The 20329-nt window shown below is 39.6% G+C and overlaps 1 protein-coding gene across 1 annotated transcript in view; it reads left to right on the top strand.

Annotated features, from left to right (window-relative positions):
* Positions 1-19852, top strand: part of RASEF (RAS and EF-hand domain containing) — a 54648-nt gene extending 34796 nt beyond the window's left edge. Inside the window, exons 10-17 of the mRNA XM_070742727.1 lie at positions 282-516; positions 1049-1186; positions 8021-8168; positions 9365-9446; positions 10542-10656; positions 13196-13315; positions 13745-13821; positions 15954-19852. Coding sequence (XP_070598828.1) covers positions 282-516; positions 1049-1186; positions 8021-8168; positions 9365-9446; positions 10542-10656; positions 13196-13315; positions 13745-13821; positions 15954-16062 — 1024 coding nt within the window. The 3' untranslated portion in view covers positions 16063-19852. The remainder of the gene's footprint in view (positions 1-281; positions 517-1048; positions 1187-8020; positions 8169-9364; positions 9447-10541; positions 10657-13195; positions 13316-13744; positions 13822-15953) is intronic.
* Positions 19853-20329: the final 477 nt, after the last annotated feature.

Below are 20329 nucleotides of genomic sequence, written 5' to 3'. Positions count from 1 at the left end.
CAACAGTTAAATCAGTTCGGAGACGACGTAGTTGTAAATTTTCTAGATTTAGTATTTGAAGTCTGGGGGAGTAGGGTAATTTGTTACGTGAGGAGGAGTGGAGGACTCTTCTTGTGAAGTATTTCTGGACTCCTTCGATTGTATTGAAATCTGATATGCAGTGTGGATTCCACACAGGTGAGCTATATTCTAGAATAGGTCTTACAAATGTTTTGTATGCTCTGGTTAATAAATCAGTGTTTCTAGAGAAAAGAAGTTATTTCTCCTTATGTCCCAATCAGGCTGTCTCATTCATCCTACGTGGATGAAGAGTATGACTCCCTCGCACTTTGTGATCCGATGCAGAGGATAAACTGTGAAGTTGACAGCTTGCCTGAAAGCTGCTTTGATAGCGGCTTGTCTACATTAAGAGATTCCAATGAATATGATTCAGAAGTGGATTCCAAGCATCAAAGAACATCGGAGCGAACACAGTGTCTGCAGGAAAGCTTCCCGGGTGATGCTTCTGACACAGATGTGAGCTACGGAGCATGTTAACCATACATTTTAAAATGTTCAGATTGGTGTTTAAAAGCAGAATCACCTCCTGCTTGTCAGAGAGTGAACTAGAACCTCATTTGAAATGGAAATATATGTGAGTTTAAATATGTAAAGGAATTGCAGGTTTTACATTTAATGTGGTTAATTGGCCACGTTATTTCTGTGGTTACACTTCACAGAATTTTGGGGGAAGAGTGTTTATTTATTCATTGCATCCCATACTAGAATGTCATAGTAAAAAAAAAATCCATCTTAACCTACAGGAAAGAGACTTTATAGAATTTTAATAGATGGAATAGAATAGTTGAAGCATTTACTCCAGGTCTCCAAGGTGAATCTGTAAATGTTATCCATACAAATGGGAAAAAAAATCTGGTATGACATGTATCAACTGAGAGTCAAATTGGATTATGGCAGTAGATTGAGCTTTCTCTCTCTCCCTCCCACCCTCCCTTTCATTAACAATAGTGTTTTCCAAAGCAGGTTAATCACATCTTGTTTTCTGCAGGTCCCAGAGATACGAGATGAAGAGGTATACAGTCCTGATGATGTAAATACAGAATTGTATTGGAAGCCTGATCAATCAGTCAGTCGATGCAGTTCTAGAACTTCAACAAGGAAGCACATCCATGCATTCTCTCCACAGGTATCAAATATAGAGTGCCACATTTACTCTTAAAACCACAATGGCTAAGATTGAAGGGGCATCTGTCAGTACAACCAAAATATTAGTGTATTCAGTGTACCCTTGACATTTTTAAGCTCGGATTCTTCTATCCTTTCCTGTGTGCCATTTCATTTTTCACTATCTTTTTTACTGTCAAAACGTATTTTCCATATGGCATGATGGAGGCCTGAGGCTTTTTTTTGCAGTAAAGAACCAATCATGTTATTTTTTTGGTGACACATTATCCTAAGGTGTATTTTAGTGAATAAATAATTATAACTAGGTTCATAATACAATGCATTGTCAGAAACCAAACAAGTTTGGCTTAGCATAAACATACGGTACTATGTTTAGCATTAGCATCTGGTACTGGATGCTAATTTAGATGCAAGCTTCACTGATTTTATTGGCTATCAGATTATTATTTACAAAGCTCAGTGAAATCTTCCGAAAGAATGTATCAACATCTTGCCTTGTTGTTATGTAACTGAGTTTCCTGAAATTTTATCTTTGCTAAGGTGTCCAGAAAACTTGGAAAACAGGGAAATCAGGGAATTATCAGGGAAGTTGGAAGTTTGGGAAATATCAGGGAATTCGTGAAAAAAATGGAATAACTAGATCGCAAATTACAGGGAAATGTCAGGGAAATATCAGGGAATTTCAAAATGCTTTCCCCTGGACACCCTGCTTTGAAATTTTTTAATAACTTAAACTTAAAAACTTATTTAACTTGATTTTAAGGCATGTTATGCTAATATAAAAATGTACTTTATGACATTTTTATAATGCATAAAATACTTTTAAACATCATTTTTATTGAAATAAAATTTTAAACAGGATGAAAAAAATAGTAACTTTAAAAGGAGAAATAGAAAAACAAAAACTGATGTAAAATAAATGAGGAACCGCAAAAGACAAACAAGAAAAGATGTCTAAAGAAGTGACTTCTGATCTTTGCAGCATTTGTAGTCACATTTCCTTGTTCCTGGAAAACCTCATTTATAATCAGTAAATCCAGAAATCCCCAGACATAAAGACATAAACCACTTTAAAATCTGTCAGAAGTCCACCAGAACAATCTTCCCTGCCTGCCATCCTCTAAAACTGTTGGAGGAATACAGAATATACCTCTCAGAGTTCTGACAAACTTGCTCAGACTTCATCCCTGAGCTCAACAGTAAATTATAGATCTCTAGACACTTAATCCTTAGTTCAGTTTCTCAGTTTGACTTGGCAGAAAACCCTGCAAACACAGCTTGGCTAGATTAGAAAATTTACTGCAGACAAGAACAAAGCATCACATTTAACAAGTCGATTGCTCATTGCAGTGCAAAGATCTCAGGGAGTTTTGTATTTTCTGAAGGCTTTGTATTCTGGCTTTTTGCTCTCACCCTTTTGAATTAAGGGGTATTTTGTATGTTGTTTGGTGACTTTGAGAGTTTGTGATATGTTTGCTTAAGGCTCATCTTCAGTCTGGGAATTCTTAATTCACATTTACTAACTGCGTTCTTTATGTTCTTGGCCAAAACAAATGTTGGAAAGGCTTATTTACTCCACTGTTTCATTACTGATCGCCACCCAGATGACCTTTTCATTCTGAAGTTTTTGTTTATTTAAGTATTAATATCATAAGAAGTAGAGAAATACAACAGAAAATAGTAGGAAAGATAAGAGAGGGAAAAGAAAAGGGAAAATTGTGGGGAAAAGGAAAAAAAGGCTATGACGTCTGACTTCCCTTTAGTGCTGTAGAATAAAATAATAACATCAAACCTCAACTTTTTACTTTTACATAATGGTATAAACTAGCCATTTCTATAACAAAACCCAAAGTCAAAGTTTCATTTTTCCTCACCTTGACCACAAAGTCCAGAAGTGGCTTCCAAATGGAAACAAAAGCAGTTGTAGTTTTGTCTTTAATCAAAGCAGGCAGTTTAGTGATTCCCATCAACCTCTGCAGCCATCAGATGACCCTTCATAAAAATAAGATATGAAGACATCAGTTCATTCGTCTTCAAGTCTACCAACTGTATAGAAACCCAAAATTTTATGAGCCACTCCTTTTAAAGGTGGTTATGTTTTGTGGTTGCCAAAAATTATGTAGAGTGGAAATACATATTTTTAATATTATTATTAAATCAGTGTCATTGGATACTTGGGCACTATCTCTTATAGTGAATGAGTAGGATGTATACTTTTGAACTTGTACAAGCTCAACATCTGTTTTAGGAAGAAATCATTTTTTCAGAGTGTTTCTGTTTTAATGACATAATTTTTTTAATTAATTTTTTTTATTTAAAACAAAACACATAACAACACACAAGCATAAAAGAAAAACATACACATTCGGGATGATTTACATCCCAATTTTAATCAGAAGCACATGCGGAGCTGTATACATTTTTACATTAATTGAGAACATTTTTGTCTATATTTACTGTAAAGAAAATAATAAGAAAAGTTCAAAAAAGGAAAAAAGAAAGAAAAGTCATAGAAAAATCTAATTCCAATTAAAAAGATAAACATATCAATTATTGATCTTTTGAACCTTGCACTTTATTTCAATTAGCTATTTCTTTGTTTTAACCAATTGTAGAATATATTCCAAACTCTATAATAATCCATTTCCTCTTTTCCTTCTATTTTTTTGGTTAACATATCCATCTCAGCGCATTCCATAATTTTTAAAATTATCATTTCTTCTCTTGGTAGCTCTTCACTTTTCCATAGTTGGGCATATGTTATCCTGGCCGCTTTTAGAATATGGGTAATGACATAATTTATTAAAGCAGCCACATCTTTAAGTGAGCCTTAAAGGAACTGACCGACTCACCTGGAAAAATGTGGCTTGCTTTAGAGCAGTTATACTAGCATGGGTTTTTTAAAAAACCTTTCCTTAAATCAGGGGTCGACAAAGTTGTTCAGAATCTAGGAGCCAGCCAAAAAATTTAGGAGCCAGAATTTTTTTTAAGCAAACTTGGTTTTTTGCCGAGTCTCCACCTGACATCGCTTTCACCCCCTCCCCCCCGGCGCAGGCCTGGCTCCGCCGAGCCGGCTCTGCTGTACTCCCGTCGGGATCCGAGGGGAGACCGTTAGTCAGAAACCGAAACAGAGAAGAAGGAAAGGGAGACCGGGCCGGGGACGCGGGTGAGGGGGGGAGGGGGGAGGAGGGGTTACTGGTCGGAAGTCACCGCGCACGCGGCCGGAGGAGGAATGAACAAAACCTCACGCCGGGAGGGGAGGGGCTTCCGCTTCTCTCCGAAGGCGGGTGAGCGGCCAAGATCGGAGCGTCTGTGTGCGGTGGGGGGGAGTGAAGGGGTTCGAGTAGGAGGCGGAATGGAGGCAAGGGGGGGAGGGAGAGACGCACGCAAGCGCAGGGGACGCTGGGAAAGCAGCTCGCTCCGAGGTTGATGGGCGGAGCTACGGAAGCCAAGATGTACCATTTCTGGGCGTAAACACAAGGCGGGAAAAATATACTGTATACACATACAGCAGTGTTTCCCAACCTTTTTGGAGCCGCGGCACATTTTTCATATTTTCAAAATCCTGGGGAACATGGGGGGGGGGCGCTAAAAAAAGTTTGGACAAAAAAAATCTCTCTTCCTCCCTTTCGCTCTATTTCTCTCTCCCTCCCTCTTTCTCTCCCTTCCTTTCTCTCTCCATCCCTCTTTCTTTCTCTCTTCCTTCCTTCCTCTCTTTCTGTCTCCTCCTTCCTCTCTCATCTCTTTCCTTCCTCTCCCTCCCTTTCTCTTTCCTTTCTCTCCCTTTCTGTCTATCCTTTCTATCTCTCACCCCTTCTCCCTCTTTCATTCCCTTTCTCTCCCTCCCTTTCTCTCTCATTCCTTTCTCTCCCTCTTTCCTTCCTATCTCTCTTTCTTTTTCTCCCTCCTTCATATCTTCTTTCTCTCCCCCTTCCTCCCTCTTTCCTTTCTCCCCCTCCCTTTCTCTTCCTTTTTCTCTATCCTTTCTACTTCTTACTCTTTCTTTCTCTCCCTCCTTCATTCAATTTTCTCTCCCTCCCTTTCTCTCCCTTTCTCTTTCTTTCCTTTCTCTCCCTCCCTTTCTCTTCCTTTTTCTCTATCCTTTCTACTTCTTACTCTTTCTTTCTCTCCCTCCTTCATTCAATTTTCTCTCCCCCCCTTCCTCCCTCTTTCCTTTCTCTCCCTCCCTTTCTCTTCCTTTTTCTCTATCCTTTCTACTTCTTACTCTTTCTTTCTCTCCCTCCTTCATTCAATTTTCTCTCCCGCCTCCCTCCCTCTTTCCTTTCTCCCCCTCTTTCTCTTCCTTTATCTCTATCCTTTCTACTTCTTACTCTTTCTTTCTCTCCCTCCTGCATTCAATTTTCTCTCCCCCCCTTCCTCCCTCTTTCCTTTCTCCCCCTCCCTTTCTCTTCCTTTTTCTCTATCCTTTCTGCTTCTTGCTCTTTCTTTCTCTCCCTCCTTCATTCAATTTTCTCTCCCTCCCTTACTCTCTCTTTCCTTTCTCTCCCTCCCTTGTTCTCCCCTGGGGCTGCCTGTGCCTGCCCTGCACCACCCAACACGGACGGACAGCCCCCGGTCGTCGGTTCGTCGCCCCCCACCCCCCCACGGAGGGAGATCAGGCTGGCGAGGGCGGTAGAACTACGTCACCAGCCACTGGAGGGAGATCGGGCTGGCGGGGGCGGCGAATCCACCTCCCCAGCCGCGCGGAGGGAAATCCGGTAGGCGGGCGGGTGGCCGCGGCTCCCTGCGCGCCCCTGGAAAAGCGTACAGGGAACGGTGCCCGGGGCCGCTTTATCCGCCCCCCGCTCCCCCCGCCATCTCCCTGCGACTGCCTGTGCCGCTGCAGCCGCGGCCCCCCCCCCGCTCCCACCGCCAGTGCCCTCCCGCCGGGCCCCAAAGGACACTTGCCGATGACGACAGGGAACCTTCAGCTGGGCGGGCGCTGCCGTGCCGGTGCCTCCGACCTCCCGGTTCCTGCTCGATGCCGCGGTTTCTGGCGCTCTCCTGCTGAGCCCCAAAGAAGGAAGGCGGGAAAAAGGCGCGAAGAATGGAGCTCTCCTTCCTGCCTGCCTTCTTTGGGACCCAGCAGGAGAGCGCCAGAAACCGCGGCATCGGGCAGGAGCGGAGAGGTCAGAGGCACCGCAGCGCCCTGCCCAGGCGGCACACCGGTTGGGAAACGCTGACATACAGTACAGCAGGCAACATTTTCTAGGCGCCAGACAACATTTTCTAGGCGCCACTGGCGACCAGGCGCCTGGGTTTGTCGAACCTTGCCTTAAATAATGGTTAAAATATGTATAGCCCTTGTGAATTTCATGAAACAAAAAAAAAGAAATTCTTATTTTTCTAACCTGTTAATTTTTATATGAACGTCTGTCATACTATCATTTTTAAAAAGGTTTGAGGAAGAAAGACCTGCATCCTTCAGTTATTTCTTCAATAACTTAAATAGGAAGTGTATAGTTTTTAGTATTCTAAATTGTACTGTACTACTGGATTTATAGAAAGCATTGCAATATTGACATTGCAATGCTTTTTTATAAATCCAGTAGTGTATTGATAGTTATTGAAATTGATGTCCAGTGCCGCCTCTATGTTGGTTGAGGCAGGCAGGATTCCCTTGGGTACCATTTGTTGGGGGTCAAGGGAAAGTGGGGTGGGTTGCCTTTTCTTTCTGCTCAAGATCTCCATATACAATTGGTGGACCACTGTATGATAGAAAATGTCGGACTCGATGGGCTTTGGCCTGATTCAGCATGGCTGTTCTTATGTTCTTATGCAATATTTGTGTTCTCATTTTCACTCAAAGCAAAGTGGGACATCATCCCAATGGTGTCTGATGAAATATTTTCATTATGCTTGTCTTCAGTGATTAAGTTGATTATCATATCTAGAATTACAGTATTCCCTCACTTTTTGCGGGGGATGCGTTCCGAGACCACCCCCGAAAGTTGCATTTCTGCGAAGTAGAGATGTGGAAGTAAATACACTATTTTTGGTTATGAACAGTATCATAAGCCTCCCCTTAACACTTTAAACCCCTAAATTGCAATTTTCCATTCCCTTAGCAACCATTCAGATTATTACTCACCATGTTTATTTATTAAAGTTTATTAAAAAAAAATTATTAAAGGCAAACAAAAGTTTGGAGATGACATATGACGTCATTGGGTGGGAAAAACCGTGGTATAGGGGAAAAACCCGCAAAGTATTTTTTAATTAATATTTTTGGAAAACAGTGGTATACACTTTCCGCGAAGTTCGAACCCGCGAAAATCGAGGGAACACTGTATCACCATAACCAATTAAGTTTACACACACACACACACACACACACACACACTGTCCAGGAGTGGGCTCTTACTTTCCTCACTGCCGGTTCACGTCCTTCCATGCCACATGGCTGCGATGGTTGGTGAAAAATTACTGACTTCTGCACTGGCTTGATACACACTTTGTGCAGTGCAAACTCCCCCCCCCCCCCCCCGGTTAATCAAAAACAAGATGGTGATGCATGTGCAGTGCCGGAAACCGGCTTCTGCGCATGCGTAGAAGGAAAAAACCCTGGAAAGCCCTGCCCCTTCCCTGCAAAAGATGGTGGCGTCCATGGACTGGCACCAACAGAATTGGTTCTGTGACGTCATTGTGACGTCACCAGCGATTTGCTACCAGTGGACTGGTCCAAACCAGGAGGAACCCACCTCTGATGCTATTTGTTGCTCCAGTGTTCCATGTTTAGCGCTGATAGCCTGACGTGTTTTAAAAATAAGCCTGCTGAATCAGAGCTTAGTATTATTTTAATGTTGTCAATATGGTACCTGTTTTGCTATATTAGGTTGATTCTATAAACAGCAATTCCAGATACCCAAGCTCAGAGAAGGCCTACAAGATAGTTCTTGCCGGGGATGCAGCTGTTGGAAAATCTAGCTTTCTTTTGAGGCTTTGCAAAAATGAATTTCGAGGGAACACCAGTGCAACTCTGGGTATGTTTTTTATATTTTCCTTTTCTAGGGCACCCATAACTGCCTGAGCTAATAGATGAGCTTTGAAGATATTTCCCCCCTCAAAATATAGATATCATGTTTTCATTATAACAGCTTGTCTTTTAATCACCTCTACATTTGACTTTTTCCAGGGATCTAAAAACATCATATGCGGCTTTGTCCTGACCTATTTCAAAACTTCTATTGAAGTTACAAAGGAAACAGGGATAAGTAGAGAGATGGAGATATAGTCAGGTCCTTTCTCCAAACTAGAATACAGATTTTGACACTATGTTACTTTGATAACAACAAAATCTGAGAATTTCCTGTTGGAACAGTCAAACACTGGGATAATCTGCTGGAAGAGTGGTGGATTTCAATTTGTTGGAGTTTTCATTAAAAGTTCACTTGTTGGGATTGATTTACTGGATTCCTGCACTGAGCAGCAGATTAGACTATATGACCTGTAAAATGTAGAACATATTGTAGTGGGATGTTACAGAGTTATAAATCTGAAGATCAGCAGAAAATAATCCAAAATATTAGAACAAGCCACTGCCAATGGAAATGCCTCGAATGAGAGGTCCACAGCATGTCCCCTCTCCTCGCATGCTTATTTACAATGTATTTCCCTCTGTTCCCAGCCCCCACCTCAAGCTACAGTAACTAGAGCCTAGGTTTGACTTTCTTCAAAAACCTACATGCACATGAAAATTAAATGTTGAGATCTTCAGCTCAAAGATCTCCTGAAAGATGCTCCCAAAGGGGCATTCCTATTTGTGGTTGTCCTTTATGGCCAACATTGTCAGGACAGTAATATTGAACTCCAAACCTCAAAGGCTGATGGGCAAATGTCACCTGTTGGAAGCAGAGTTAAAAACTTGATGCTGTAAGCAGAAAATTACCAGTATTTCTCATATTTGGAAGTGGACAAATAGCCAGATGGTGCAGCACAGCTTTCTACTTTATTATATCTTAAATACTGGGCTTGTCAACCGGAAGATTGGCAGTTCATGATCTATGTACTGTGTAGTGGGGTGAGCTCCCATTCTTACCCCAGAGTTCTCAGTAATGCTCACATTTGAACATTGTTTATATTTTTAGGTTTAATCCTATAGATAATTTCCAGATCCTTAACTTTCACTGACTTAAAGGATGTCAATGCAGTGTATTTAAAGGATGTTGTTTATTTTAAGGGGTTGACTTTCAAATGAAGAGACTCATTGTTGATGGAGAACCTACAGTGCTACAGCTTTGGGATACTGCTGGCCAGGAGAGGTTAGTTTAATTTATCTGATTTTGTTTGAAATAAAAATAAAAGATCTGTATTAAAAAAATTATGTTTTGGTGCTGTCCTGTTAGTTGGTGCTATTAGAATCTTCATAAGAATGTCAGGAAACCTAGTTCATTTTGGAGAATGCCAGGTTAATGAAAATTATCCTAGAATGCCATAGAACAGTGATGCAAACATATGGCACACGTACCATAGATGGTATGCGGAGCCATATCTGAGGGCACGCAAGGTGTTCACATATGTCAGCTCCAATGTGCATGCACATGCTGGCCATCAGACTTTCAGCCTTCTTTTCGGCTGTTTTCACTCTTCCCAGGCTTCAGAATAACCTGAAGCCTGGGGATGGCAAAAAACGGTCCAACAGGCCAACTGGAAGTTAGTTTAGAAACTTCTGGTTGGCCCACTTGGATGTTTTTTGCTCTCCTCAGGCTTCAGGAGGCTTTCTTAAACCCCGGGGATGGCAAAAAATAGCCCAACAGCCCAAATGGAAGTTCATTTCCATTTTTTGCCATCCTGAACCCTGGAGAGAGCAAAAAACAGCCCAATGGGCCTACCAGAAGTCTGGAAGCTTCAGTGAGGCCTGTGCACATATGGGGGGGAGCAGTGGGGGGACATTGCATTGTGGGTGTGGGCATGCACACTATCACACACATACCCTTTTGCCTCCTGAGCCAAAAAAGGTTCACCATCACTGCCATAGAAAATGCTCTAAGATTGAACAAAGTGTATAGATACTTCGAATTTCAGCTTCTGCTAGCTCCAGACAATGCTAAGGAATTCTACTCTGGAACAATTACAGGACACCTGGTATTTACCTGGTGTTGGATGGTAGTAGCTCATTGGACTTAAAGCCCTGGTTCTTTAGAGTTTAAACTAATCCTAAATTTGCCACTATATTACTGGTACCAACTTAATGGCTATGTAATTGAGCCTTTACTATCATCTTAGTTTGTTCTCTGCCATCCTTTGGGATCAGATGTTTGATTTTGATCTCCTGGACTTAACCTGCTCTATAGACTAAGGGGGAAAAAAAGCAAGATAGAAGAACTACAGAAAATTTTTAACTTTTTTTTTTAAAGGTTCCGAAGTATTGCTAAGTCTTACTTCAGAAGAGCAGATGGAGTGCTTCTACTCTATGATGTTACCTGTGAAAAAAGCTTTCTTAATGTGCGAGAATGGGTGGATATGATAGCGGTAAGGATGTTTTGATCTTACAAAACTTTTTAAGGAAACCTGTGTTTGAAATGTTACTAGCGGTTGAGGTGATTCACATTCAGTGTGTTGCAGTACATGTAGTCCTTGACTTACAACAGTTCATTTAATAACCGTTCAAAGTTACAACTGCACGGAAAAAAAGTGGCTTAGGACTGTTTTTTCGCAGATGTTGCAGCATCCCCCATGGTTTGCGTGATCAAAATTTGGATTGAACTTGGCAGCTGATTCCTATTTATTCAATTTCAATTCAATTTATTAGATTTGTATGCCGCCCCTCTCCGAAGATATGTTGCAGTGTCCCAAAATCACATGGTCACCTTTTTGTGACCTTCTGACAATCAAAGTAAATGGAGTGCCACTAACTTAATAACTGGAGGGATTCGTGTAACGACTGTGGCATAATTGGGGCATAATTCACTTAACAAATGTTTCACTTAGCAACAAATACTGTGGGCTCCATTGTGGTTGTAAGTCAAGACCTACCTGTACTAAATATCAGGTCAACTCCCTTCCTATATGTTTTCTAGAAGTCCCTCAAGACCCCTTGGCTATGTCATCTGGCCTGGGGGTTTAGGGGTTGGTGAGATCTTGAGGCGGCTCCCTTGTTGATCTAATTTCTTGTGGGTTTTTATGGTTTAAAAAAACTTTCAATATGATGGTTTTGACATGCTTATCATACATACGTAGGTCTTGGCATATTCGGGTCTTTTCCTGTATAAGGTTGATAGACTCCTGGCGATGTTTCAACGAGGTTCCACTCTTCATCTTCAGGTTGTTGTCTTTGGCTTTGTGCTCGGACAAACAAAGCTGAAGATAACAGCCTGAAGATGGTGAGTGGGGCACAGTCGAAACGTCACCAGGAGTCTATCAATCTCACATGGGAAAAGCCATACCCTCACTGGGATTTTTTCCCCCCCAAATACAAATTTGATTTTTCTCCAACGTAGAATAAAAAATAGTACATAAGTACAAACACTAAAACCATGTTTAAAATAAAAAATATATAAACATTTTATATAAAACCTTCACAGGGATTTGAACCTGCAGCCTCTGCTTTGTAATACAGTGATACCTTGTCTTATGAACTTAATTGGTTCCAGGACGAGGTTTGTAAGGTGAAAAGTTCGTAAGGCGAAACAATGTTTCCCATAGGACTCAATGGAAAAGCAATTAATCTGTGCAAACCCAAAATTCACCCCTTTTGCCAGCCGAAGCACCCGTTTTTGCGCTGCTGGGATTCCCCTGAGGCTCCCCTCCATGGGAAACCCCACCTCCAGACTTCCGCATTTTTGCGATGCTGCAGGGGAAACCCAGCAGTGCAAAAATGGGCGCTTCGGTTGGCAATGGAATCCGGAGGTAGGGTTTCCCTACAAGGGGAGCTTACGCCTGGCAATGGAAGCCCGGAGGCAGGCAAAGCCAGCGGCGGCGGTAGCAGGTTCGTAAGGTGAAAATAGTTTGGAAGAAGAGGCAAAAAAATCCTAAACCCCGGGTTCATATCTCGAAAAGTTTGTATGACGAGGGGTTCGTAAGATGAGGTATCATTGCATATATATGTTGCTGTTTGCAGCAGTCTGCTCTTATGAGATGGGCAATGTATAAATATATATTAATATATATGATACAGTAACCCAACAGTTTTTTAAATTTAAGCTAATTGAAAGCAGAGTTAAAATCTAATAATAATAATTTAAAGCATGCATTAGACCAGAGATGGCGAATCTGTGGCACATGCGCCACAGGTGACACACATAGCTATATCTGACAGCGCACAAAGTGTTGCCCTGTGTCAGCTCCAGCACACATGCACGTGCTAGCCAGCTGATTTTTGGCCTTTTGGGGGGCGGTTTTCGCTATCCCCAGGATTCAGGAAACCTCTTGAAGCCTGGAGATGCTTTCAAACGGCCCAACTGGCCAACCGGAAGTTCAGAAATGAAACAGATATGGATTGCCCTACTACTTACCTTCAAATAGTTGCAACCAGGCCTCTTACATCTCGGCCCATTTCTTCTGCAGCTGGCAAGGCTTTGCAGCCGATAACAGAACTCCAGATCAATCCAGAGCTCTATTATCGGCTAGAGAGGCCTTCAGGAAATCTTTGCCGGCTGCAGATGAAATTAGCCAAGATGTGCGAGACCTGGTTGCAACTTACTGAAGGTAAGTAGTAAGGCAGCTCCAATTCTGTTTTATTTCCAAACTTCCAGTTGGCCCATTGGGGTATTTTTCAGCAACCCCAGGCTTCAGGAGACTTTCCTGAACCCTGGACAGAACGAAAAACAGCCCAACAGGCCTACAGGAAGTCCAGAGGCTTCAATAAGGCTTGTGTGCATACATGGTGTGTGTGTGTGTGTGTGCACTGCATTATGGTTATGGGCACTCATGCACACATTAGTATGCGTGTGCACGTCCTTTTGGCACTCGAGCCAAAAAAAGTTCGCCATCACTGCATTAGACTGTTAAAAAAATCAGTATTTTAGATTTAACATCAGAAGGTCCGGTATTAAAGTTTTATTCATTTTAGGATGCTACACATGAAAATATCCCAATGATGATGGTGGGAAACAAATCAGATCTTCGTCAGACGGCTTCTGAAGAAGGACTGAAATGCGTACCTCTCAACTACGGAGAAAAGTTGGCCATGGTAAGAATGACAGGTCCAGTAGCTTGCAAAAACTAAAAAAGATAATATTGAAAATAGAATCACATATTGAAAAGGAAACTTGAACTGTTAGAAGTTGAATCTTTAAAGTTCAGGCAAGAACTTAATTTTTGAAAATTGCTATTGCTATTGTAGTTAGGGTTAGAGTTAGGGGTTACCAAATATTTGGAAAGTAACAGCTATTTAATACAATGTCTCAATCCTTTGGCATTTCTAGAAATTTTGGACAGTTGTCATCCCGCATAAGAGCTGGTAATGATGAAAGTTGACGTCAAGAACATTTTGAAGTTATCATATTGAACAAAAGCGATTAGTTATAGTACTTTCAGTTTTGTCTTTTAATCATTTTTTTGAATTGAATTTCCATGAAGGTAATTAATATGCTTTCTGAATTTTTTTTTAACCTTCTAGGCTTACGGTGCACTATTCTGCGAAACAAGTGCTAAAGATGGATCTAATATTGTTGAGGCAGTGCTTCATCTTGCTCGGTATGTTCAGAGGCCATATATCCACATCTTTTAAAAAGTCATGTTTGTTCAATGTCACTCATTTTTAAAAATGTACATTTAGTGCTCTGTGTAAACTGGGATAGGTGGAATGAATAGCGTGGTATGTACACAGTTATCCTTAGTTTCAAGACCAATTCCAGCTTTTCAGGGGCCATCAAAGGCTATTGGTGAATTTCATAGTATCAACTACCTTCTTGTTCCATTTCTTCATTCATAAGAAAGGCCTTTGTTCTCTTCCTTCAGGTTTAATTCTGAAGGATCAGATAAGAGAACCAGAAGCTGTTCCCTTGCACAATTAATTTATGAAGTAAAAGTGGATTACTGGATCACTGCTATTAGTGAATCCAATTAGGTATGAGGAAAGCTGCATCTTGACTATTATTTCCTGAGGCTAAGTATAAGAGTTGCTAGCATTCAGACCAGGCCAGGTATCTGTTCCAATGACTATTGACAAATCTCAGTTATTTTAGATTTTACAGAGTCCATTGAATATTTTATGCCAGTAAGTATGCATAGTATAAGCCACTCCCTGTATTGCCACATTGTATTCCCCCCCCCCAAAAAGTGCATTAAATATATTTGCTCATTGCATATCAAGAACACTGTATATGTTTCTTATAGATTGCAATGTAAAATTGGCTTGTTAGTAAAATCTCCATAAACTATAAAATATCCAAATAGTTTTAAAAAATGATAGGATTACACATTCAACATCTACTGGTAGATATTGCGGAGAATTCTCACAACAACCATGATATGGAATGTTCCCATTATTTTAACAAGTTTTCCCCTGTTTTAAATTAAAAGTATAAAAGAATTTGATTGTAGCTTTCTGTTTAGCTGTGTTTGTTTCTGATACCATAAAAATACACTGGATTGTAGAAAGAGACCCTTCTGCTTATTCATTAAGAAGCTAGAAGAATCTCTTACCTGTTATTGGCGACAGATACAGCAGAGGCATAACCACCTGAAACATCAGTTTAAAATTAATTGTTGCTGTGTGATAAGAGTCATTTCCAGAATTCTATAGGCACTTTATTAAATGGCAGTTAGAGTTAGAGTAGAAATTTCAAGGGAGCTAAGTACAATACAACTCCCAAGTAGTAGACAATAGGCTTTTAAATTTTAATTTTAGGAGAAATACATTAATTTCGGAAATGAAATACAGGTAGTCCTCAAGGTACAACGGCTCATTCTAGATCACTTGATCAAATCCAGATGTTTGGCAACGGATTCATATTTATGACAGTCGCACTGTCCCAGGATCAAATTATGACTTTCTGGCAAGCAAAATCAATGGGAAATTCAGAATCATTTATAAACCCTGTTACTAATTTAACAACTGCGGTGATTTGCTTAACAACTGTGGCAAGAAAGGTCATAAAATGGAGCAAAACTGACTTAACAGTTGCTTCGCTTAGTAACAGAAATTCTGGGCTCTGTTGTGATCACCTGTAGTCTCTCCATGACATCAAAACGTTAATGAAAAAAATACCTGGGAAACTTGCTTTGTAAAGATGCTTTATAACCTTAACCCAAAGGTACATTCCTGGACAACCTTGACAGCTAATTGTTCAGTCCATGATCAAGATTACGTAGTTCTGTGACTCAGGATACCAAACCATTTATAGGGAATAATGGAGGAAAAGTTCTGGACGTGTTTTTAAAAAATGAAAACATGCATAAAGTCTTATTGTTGCCAGAACTAATGTATTACTCAAATCACAATCCACAGGCAACCTTCCTTCCACAGTTCCCATTTATTTTAGCGCATCTGTAGATGATAATTTGGATTGTCTGTGTGGATTGTGTCCAGAGCCAGAAAAATATGCTAAAATGGGAGGTGTCATAATGTCCCAAGACAGGAGTTTATTATGTAAACACCTCTTCTTGACAATACGTCTTCTTCTATGTTTGCCATTGAACTAAGCACTGTAAACAGCATTAATTCACGTGATATTTATTCATGTTCCGTGTACACGGTGAAAGCAAACTGTATCAATATGCAATATTTACAAACCTTTACTCTTATTCAGCAAATGCTCACATTAAAGCAGGATAATTTCCCTTTGAAAATGCTTTGTCTGATCAAACAAACTATTGTTTTTCAGTGAAGTGCGAAAAAGAAGCGATAGCAGAGATGATGATAAAACAGTCACTAAGCTGGCGGGGACAACACTAAAAAAGTCTTCATTCACCAAAAACTGCTGCAGTGTATGAGAAGCAACTCCTTGGCCTCAAAGAAACAGACTTCTGTGGCAATGGAAGTGGGAAAAAAATGAAAAGCAGAGATTGTTCCAGATGATCAGCAGAAGGAAAGATGGAACTAACTTTTCAGCTGTGAGGCCCATAAGAGTCTTCAAGCAGAATTGAGATAAGCTGCTTATTGAATGAACCAAGCCAAAAAGAATAAAACTCTTAGTTCGTCAGTGGAATCATTCACTTCTTCATTTGTGCTTTAAGATAATTCCATCTTAAATCAACTGTGCCTTCATAAGCCAATCTGCTTGGATGAAACTGGATTCCCCCCAAAATCTTAACTGTGTATATAAATAAACATTAGCTTTTTTAAAAAAAAGGGAGTATCTAGTCCACTCTGCCTTGCATCACGAAGACATTTCTAATACTTCATCACTAATCTAAAAACTTATGCAGTCCTTGTTTTTGAAGGATTTTCTAAAGCAATCAACTTTTCCATACCTCGCAGCTTTTCAGAAAAGAAAAAAGTAGTGATGGCTTGGAAATTGAACGTCAATTGGGAGAAAAAACACAACTATCTAGAACTATCTAGAAAAAAAAATGTACTCCTCCTTATGCTGAATTCTGAAAGGTGTTGTTGGGATTACATAGGATCTCTGAGTAGAATGTATAAAATGCAGATGGCTTCTACTTCTTTCAAGTGCCCTCCTGGAATTTGGGGACTATAACGGGAGGCTTTTTTTGAAATGTAAGAAGTTAAAGTCCCAGCAATTCTGTAGAATGCTACAGGGAGAATGGCTCTTATAAAATTTAGTAGATTTAATAGATAACATAGAGAATATTTTAGTTGCAAATATTGTTGCATGACTATATTGTTTCAGACAACCTAGCAAAGCAGAAAGAATGCTGAGCTGCAATTTTTGCCCTGATGTTTTAATTTTGTGTAGACTAGACTAAAGATGCAAATGATACTTCATGGATTCTCAGAATTTGGAGCCACAGGATATTTTGTAACTAAGGTGTGCATACACGCGTAGTGGATTTGTAATGATCTCACTTTTCTCATCCCCATGCTGCAATTTAATGATTCATTCCTCTTCTTCCTGAATTTAAGGGGACAGAAGGCTGCAAACTGTATTGTGATAGTACCTTGGCAATAAGCAAAAGTGAGACCTGAGATTGTAGTCATTACCTTCCCTTCTCCCCAGAATAGTAAGCTGCTTTCTGAAACTCTTTGCTAGTGTTTTTTATACTTTGATGTCAAGAAAGACGCAAAATTTGTGAAACTTGATCAAATGCCTCATCCTTGCTCTGGGTCTGAATTGAACATGAAAGCAACATGACCTCACTGAAGAAAATACCAGAAAGCAGATTTTTTAATATAAATAATACTCAAAATCAGAGACGATCCCAATCCTCCAACACTAGGAGAGATATTGGCCTTCTCCCAAGGCAGAGGTGTCTAATCGTGGCTGTTTTAAGACTTGTGGACTTCAATTCCTAAAATTCCCCATTTGGCATGGTTAGCTGGGATATTCTGTGAATTGAAGTCCTCAGCTCAAAGTTGCCAAGGTTGGACAGCCCTACCCCAAGGCATTGCTTTGCAACAAGGGGACGAGGCTGCCTGAATGTATTTGCAAGAAGTCTCCTTCGTGCTTGGAAACTTAGAAAAGGTTTATAAAATTAATATCTACATGGACCATATGAAATCCATAACATGCAACATGTGCACTTTAATATGTTATTGTAATGATAAGCCTTGATGCTACACAAAACCCAATTTTCCTGAGAATCTGATAAAGACCAGGAAATGCAAAAGTTTGTCATTCTGTTGGCTGGACTAAGCGGCAGTGTTATATGTTTTTAAAGTTTTACTAGATTCATATTTTTCTCCTTGAAATATACAACTAATCTGTTTTTCTAATTACACAGGTTTTATTTTGCTTTACTATGTTAAGCTTTCTAATTTTTAAGGAAGTTTTCATAGTTGAAACAGTAGTTAGCTGATCACATTTGTCAATTTGTGAGCAAATTGGGAAAGGAATTTAAATTCTTAAATTAGTAATTTCTCACAAGGTTATGGGAAGAGGAACTTATTTCTCTCTATTGGTGTCAGAAATTTACAGCTAGATTCTCCATGCTTTTTTTTACAAGTAATCTGAAAGCTCCAAACAGTCTTACTGACCATCTTTACACCATTTAGATAAATAAATTGAAAAAAAAATTGTCTGATCTTAACTGTATTGGATTGATTTTAGGTATAATATGTATTAGTGTTGGGCTCATGTTTTACTATTCTTATTCCTAGTTATCTATGATACAGTATTTGATCTTGAAGGACATTCGAGGCTAATTATTTTATTGTTAGAATACAAGCCAGGCTCACAAGCCACAAATTTGATCCTTGGTTTCTTTAACTACAGTTCCATTGAGTTTGAACCCAGTGGAAGTTTGGTTATTTAAAAGCTGAAATACAAGTAGTTGAGATTGGTTAATTTTTTTCCAAAGCAGATACCCACCAGATTACCCTATAACTCCTGTTAACCCTATGTAATTTTACTATTCTGTAGGAATTGAGGAAGTTGTAGAATGAGAATATTTGGAAGACTCTTTATGTTCAAATCTCTCTCATATAATGTTAAATTGTACATGAAGATTGTGTCTTCGTTAAATGGTCGCTTTGTCATCAAGTACAGATCAGGGAAGCTTATAACACTACCATCTTTTTAATAGTGAGAATGTTTTGATGTAACAATAGGAGAAAATCCATAGAATTAAGAGTTCAGAAATGAGTTTTTGATACTAAGCCAACCCCAAATCACAATTGTGCAAGTGAGTCACAAATGTTTTGCAGATTCTTCATTCTTTTATATTTGTGCTTCTCCTATAATGATTGAAGCCTCTTTTTATAGGTGCCAGTTTTATTTTGAAATTTTAAAGATTTCCCGGCCCCAAAATGCCCGTAGTTAAATTAAGAAATTCTTGCTTGGGATGCAAATAAGTTTGTGTAATATTGTTTTGCTTTTTTAAAAAATAAATAAAGGTTATTAGTTCATATGAATGATAAACCAATGTGTTAATTGCCTTGCTGAATGACATGCATGTACCAACCTAGATTTCTTTTAAACACAGGAACAAGGCACTTAGCACTTGAAGTAAAAGAAATATTGGCTTTATTGGTCCACCAAGACCATATAGAGTTACACTTCCTATAACTTGGCTTTCTCTTGAAGGAGGAATCCTAAATCACCAATATTTGGCAGGAGTGGAGACATTAGAGACTTTTTGTTTTCAGGGAGAGCTCCATGCTACAAGGTCTAGCCACAGAGATTTTTCAAAACAGACTAAAATATAACCAGGCTTCTAGAATCACAGGAAGTAATATAATGTCTGCATCGAGAAAAAAAAACCCTGTATGTAAGTCCTGAATGAGTTGAGCTTGGCCAACTTCTGAAAAGAATTCTTGAATATTTCCTTATACTCTTAACTTCCAAAATCAAATCTTTATATTTATTTAGTTGTTACATTGCATACACGATACATATATTTATTTATTTCCACAGTTAAATATGCTTGTTACTTTGGTAAATTCTGTATATAAGATGTATTTTCATGCAATTAGTGATCACATTGTTTTGTCCTTACTGTCTTATTGTTTATAGCATGTGCCATTTTGAAAGGCAATATTTGTTCTCTGGAAGATTTAATCTATTAAATGCTTTAGTATGTAATATATGCTTTAAAAGGCTGTGTGCCCAAAATGTGCTACATCATATTTTCTTAGAAATAAAATTATACAAACCACAAGAAATCTGTGTTTACTGGAAATGAGACTTTTAAGCCTTTTTTAAAATGACATTAAGGCAACCATATGATGTACCAGGCTACAGATAATTTCAAGAATTCAGTCTTGATGGGGGAGACTGAAACATGGATTCTGAAAAAAGGACCTGTTCTCCAGTGCTGTTGTAACTTTGAATGATCATTAAATGAACTGTTGTAAGTTGAGGACTATCAGTATTGTGACATGGGTTTTTTGGGGAGTGGGGAGGGAGGAGGTTAAGCAAGGGAAAGGCTTTGAAGCTGATGCCTTTGCAGACTGGCAGTTAACTTTCCCCAAAGCCTAGCAAGAACTAGTTGGGAGACTGCAAACCAGTCGGCTAGCTGATCAGGGCAGAAAAATCTCTGAAAGCAGCCGCCATTTATGCAAGGAATTGTTGGAGTGCTGAAAATGGCGAGTGCTTCCAGGAGACATGGGCAGCAAGCCTGAGCACTGCGGGGTCCCATT

Source organism: Erythrolamprus reginae, chromosome 2, assembly GCF_031021105.1.
Source record: "Erythrolamprus reginae isolate rEryReg1 chromosome 2, rEryReg1.hap1, whole genome shotgun sequence".
NCBI lineage: Eukaryota > Metazoa > Chordata > Lepidosauria > Squamata > Dipsadidae > Erythrolamprus > Erythrolamprus reginae.
The sequence above is the reverse complement of the archived record's forward strand: the minus strand, read 5'-3'. Positions and strand labels throughout refer to the sequence as shown.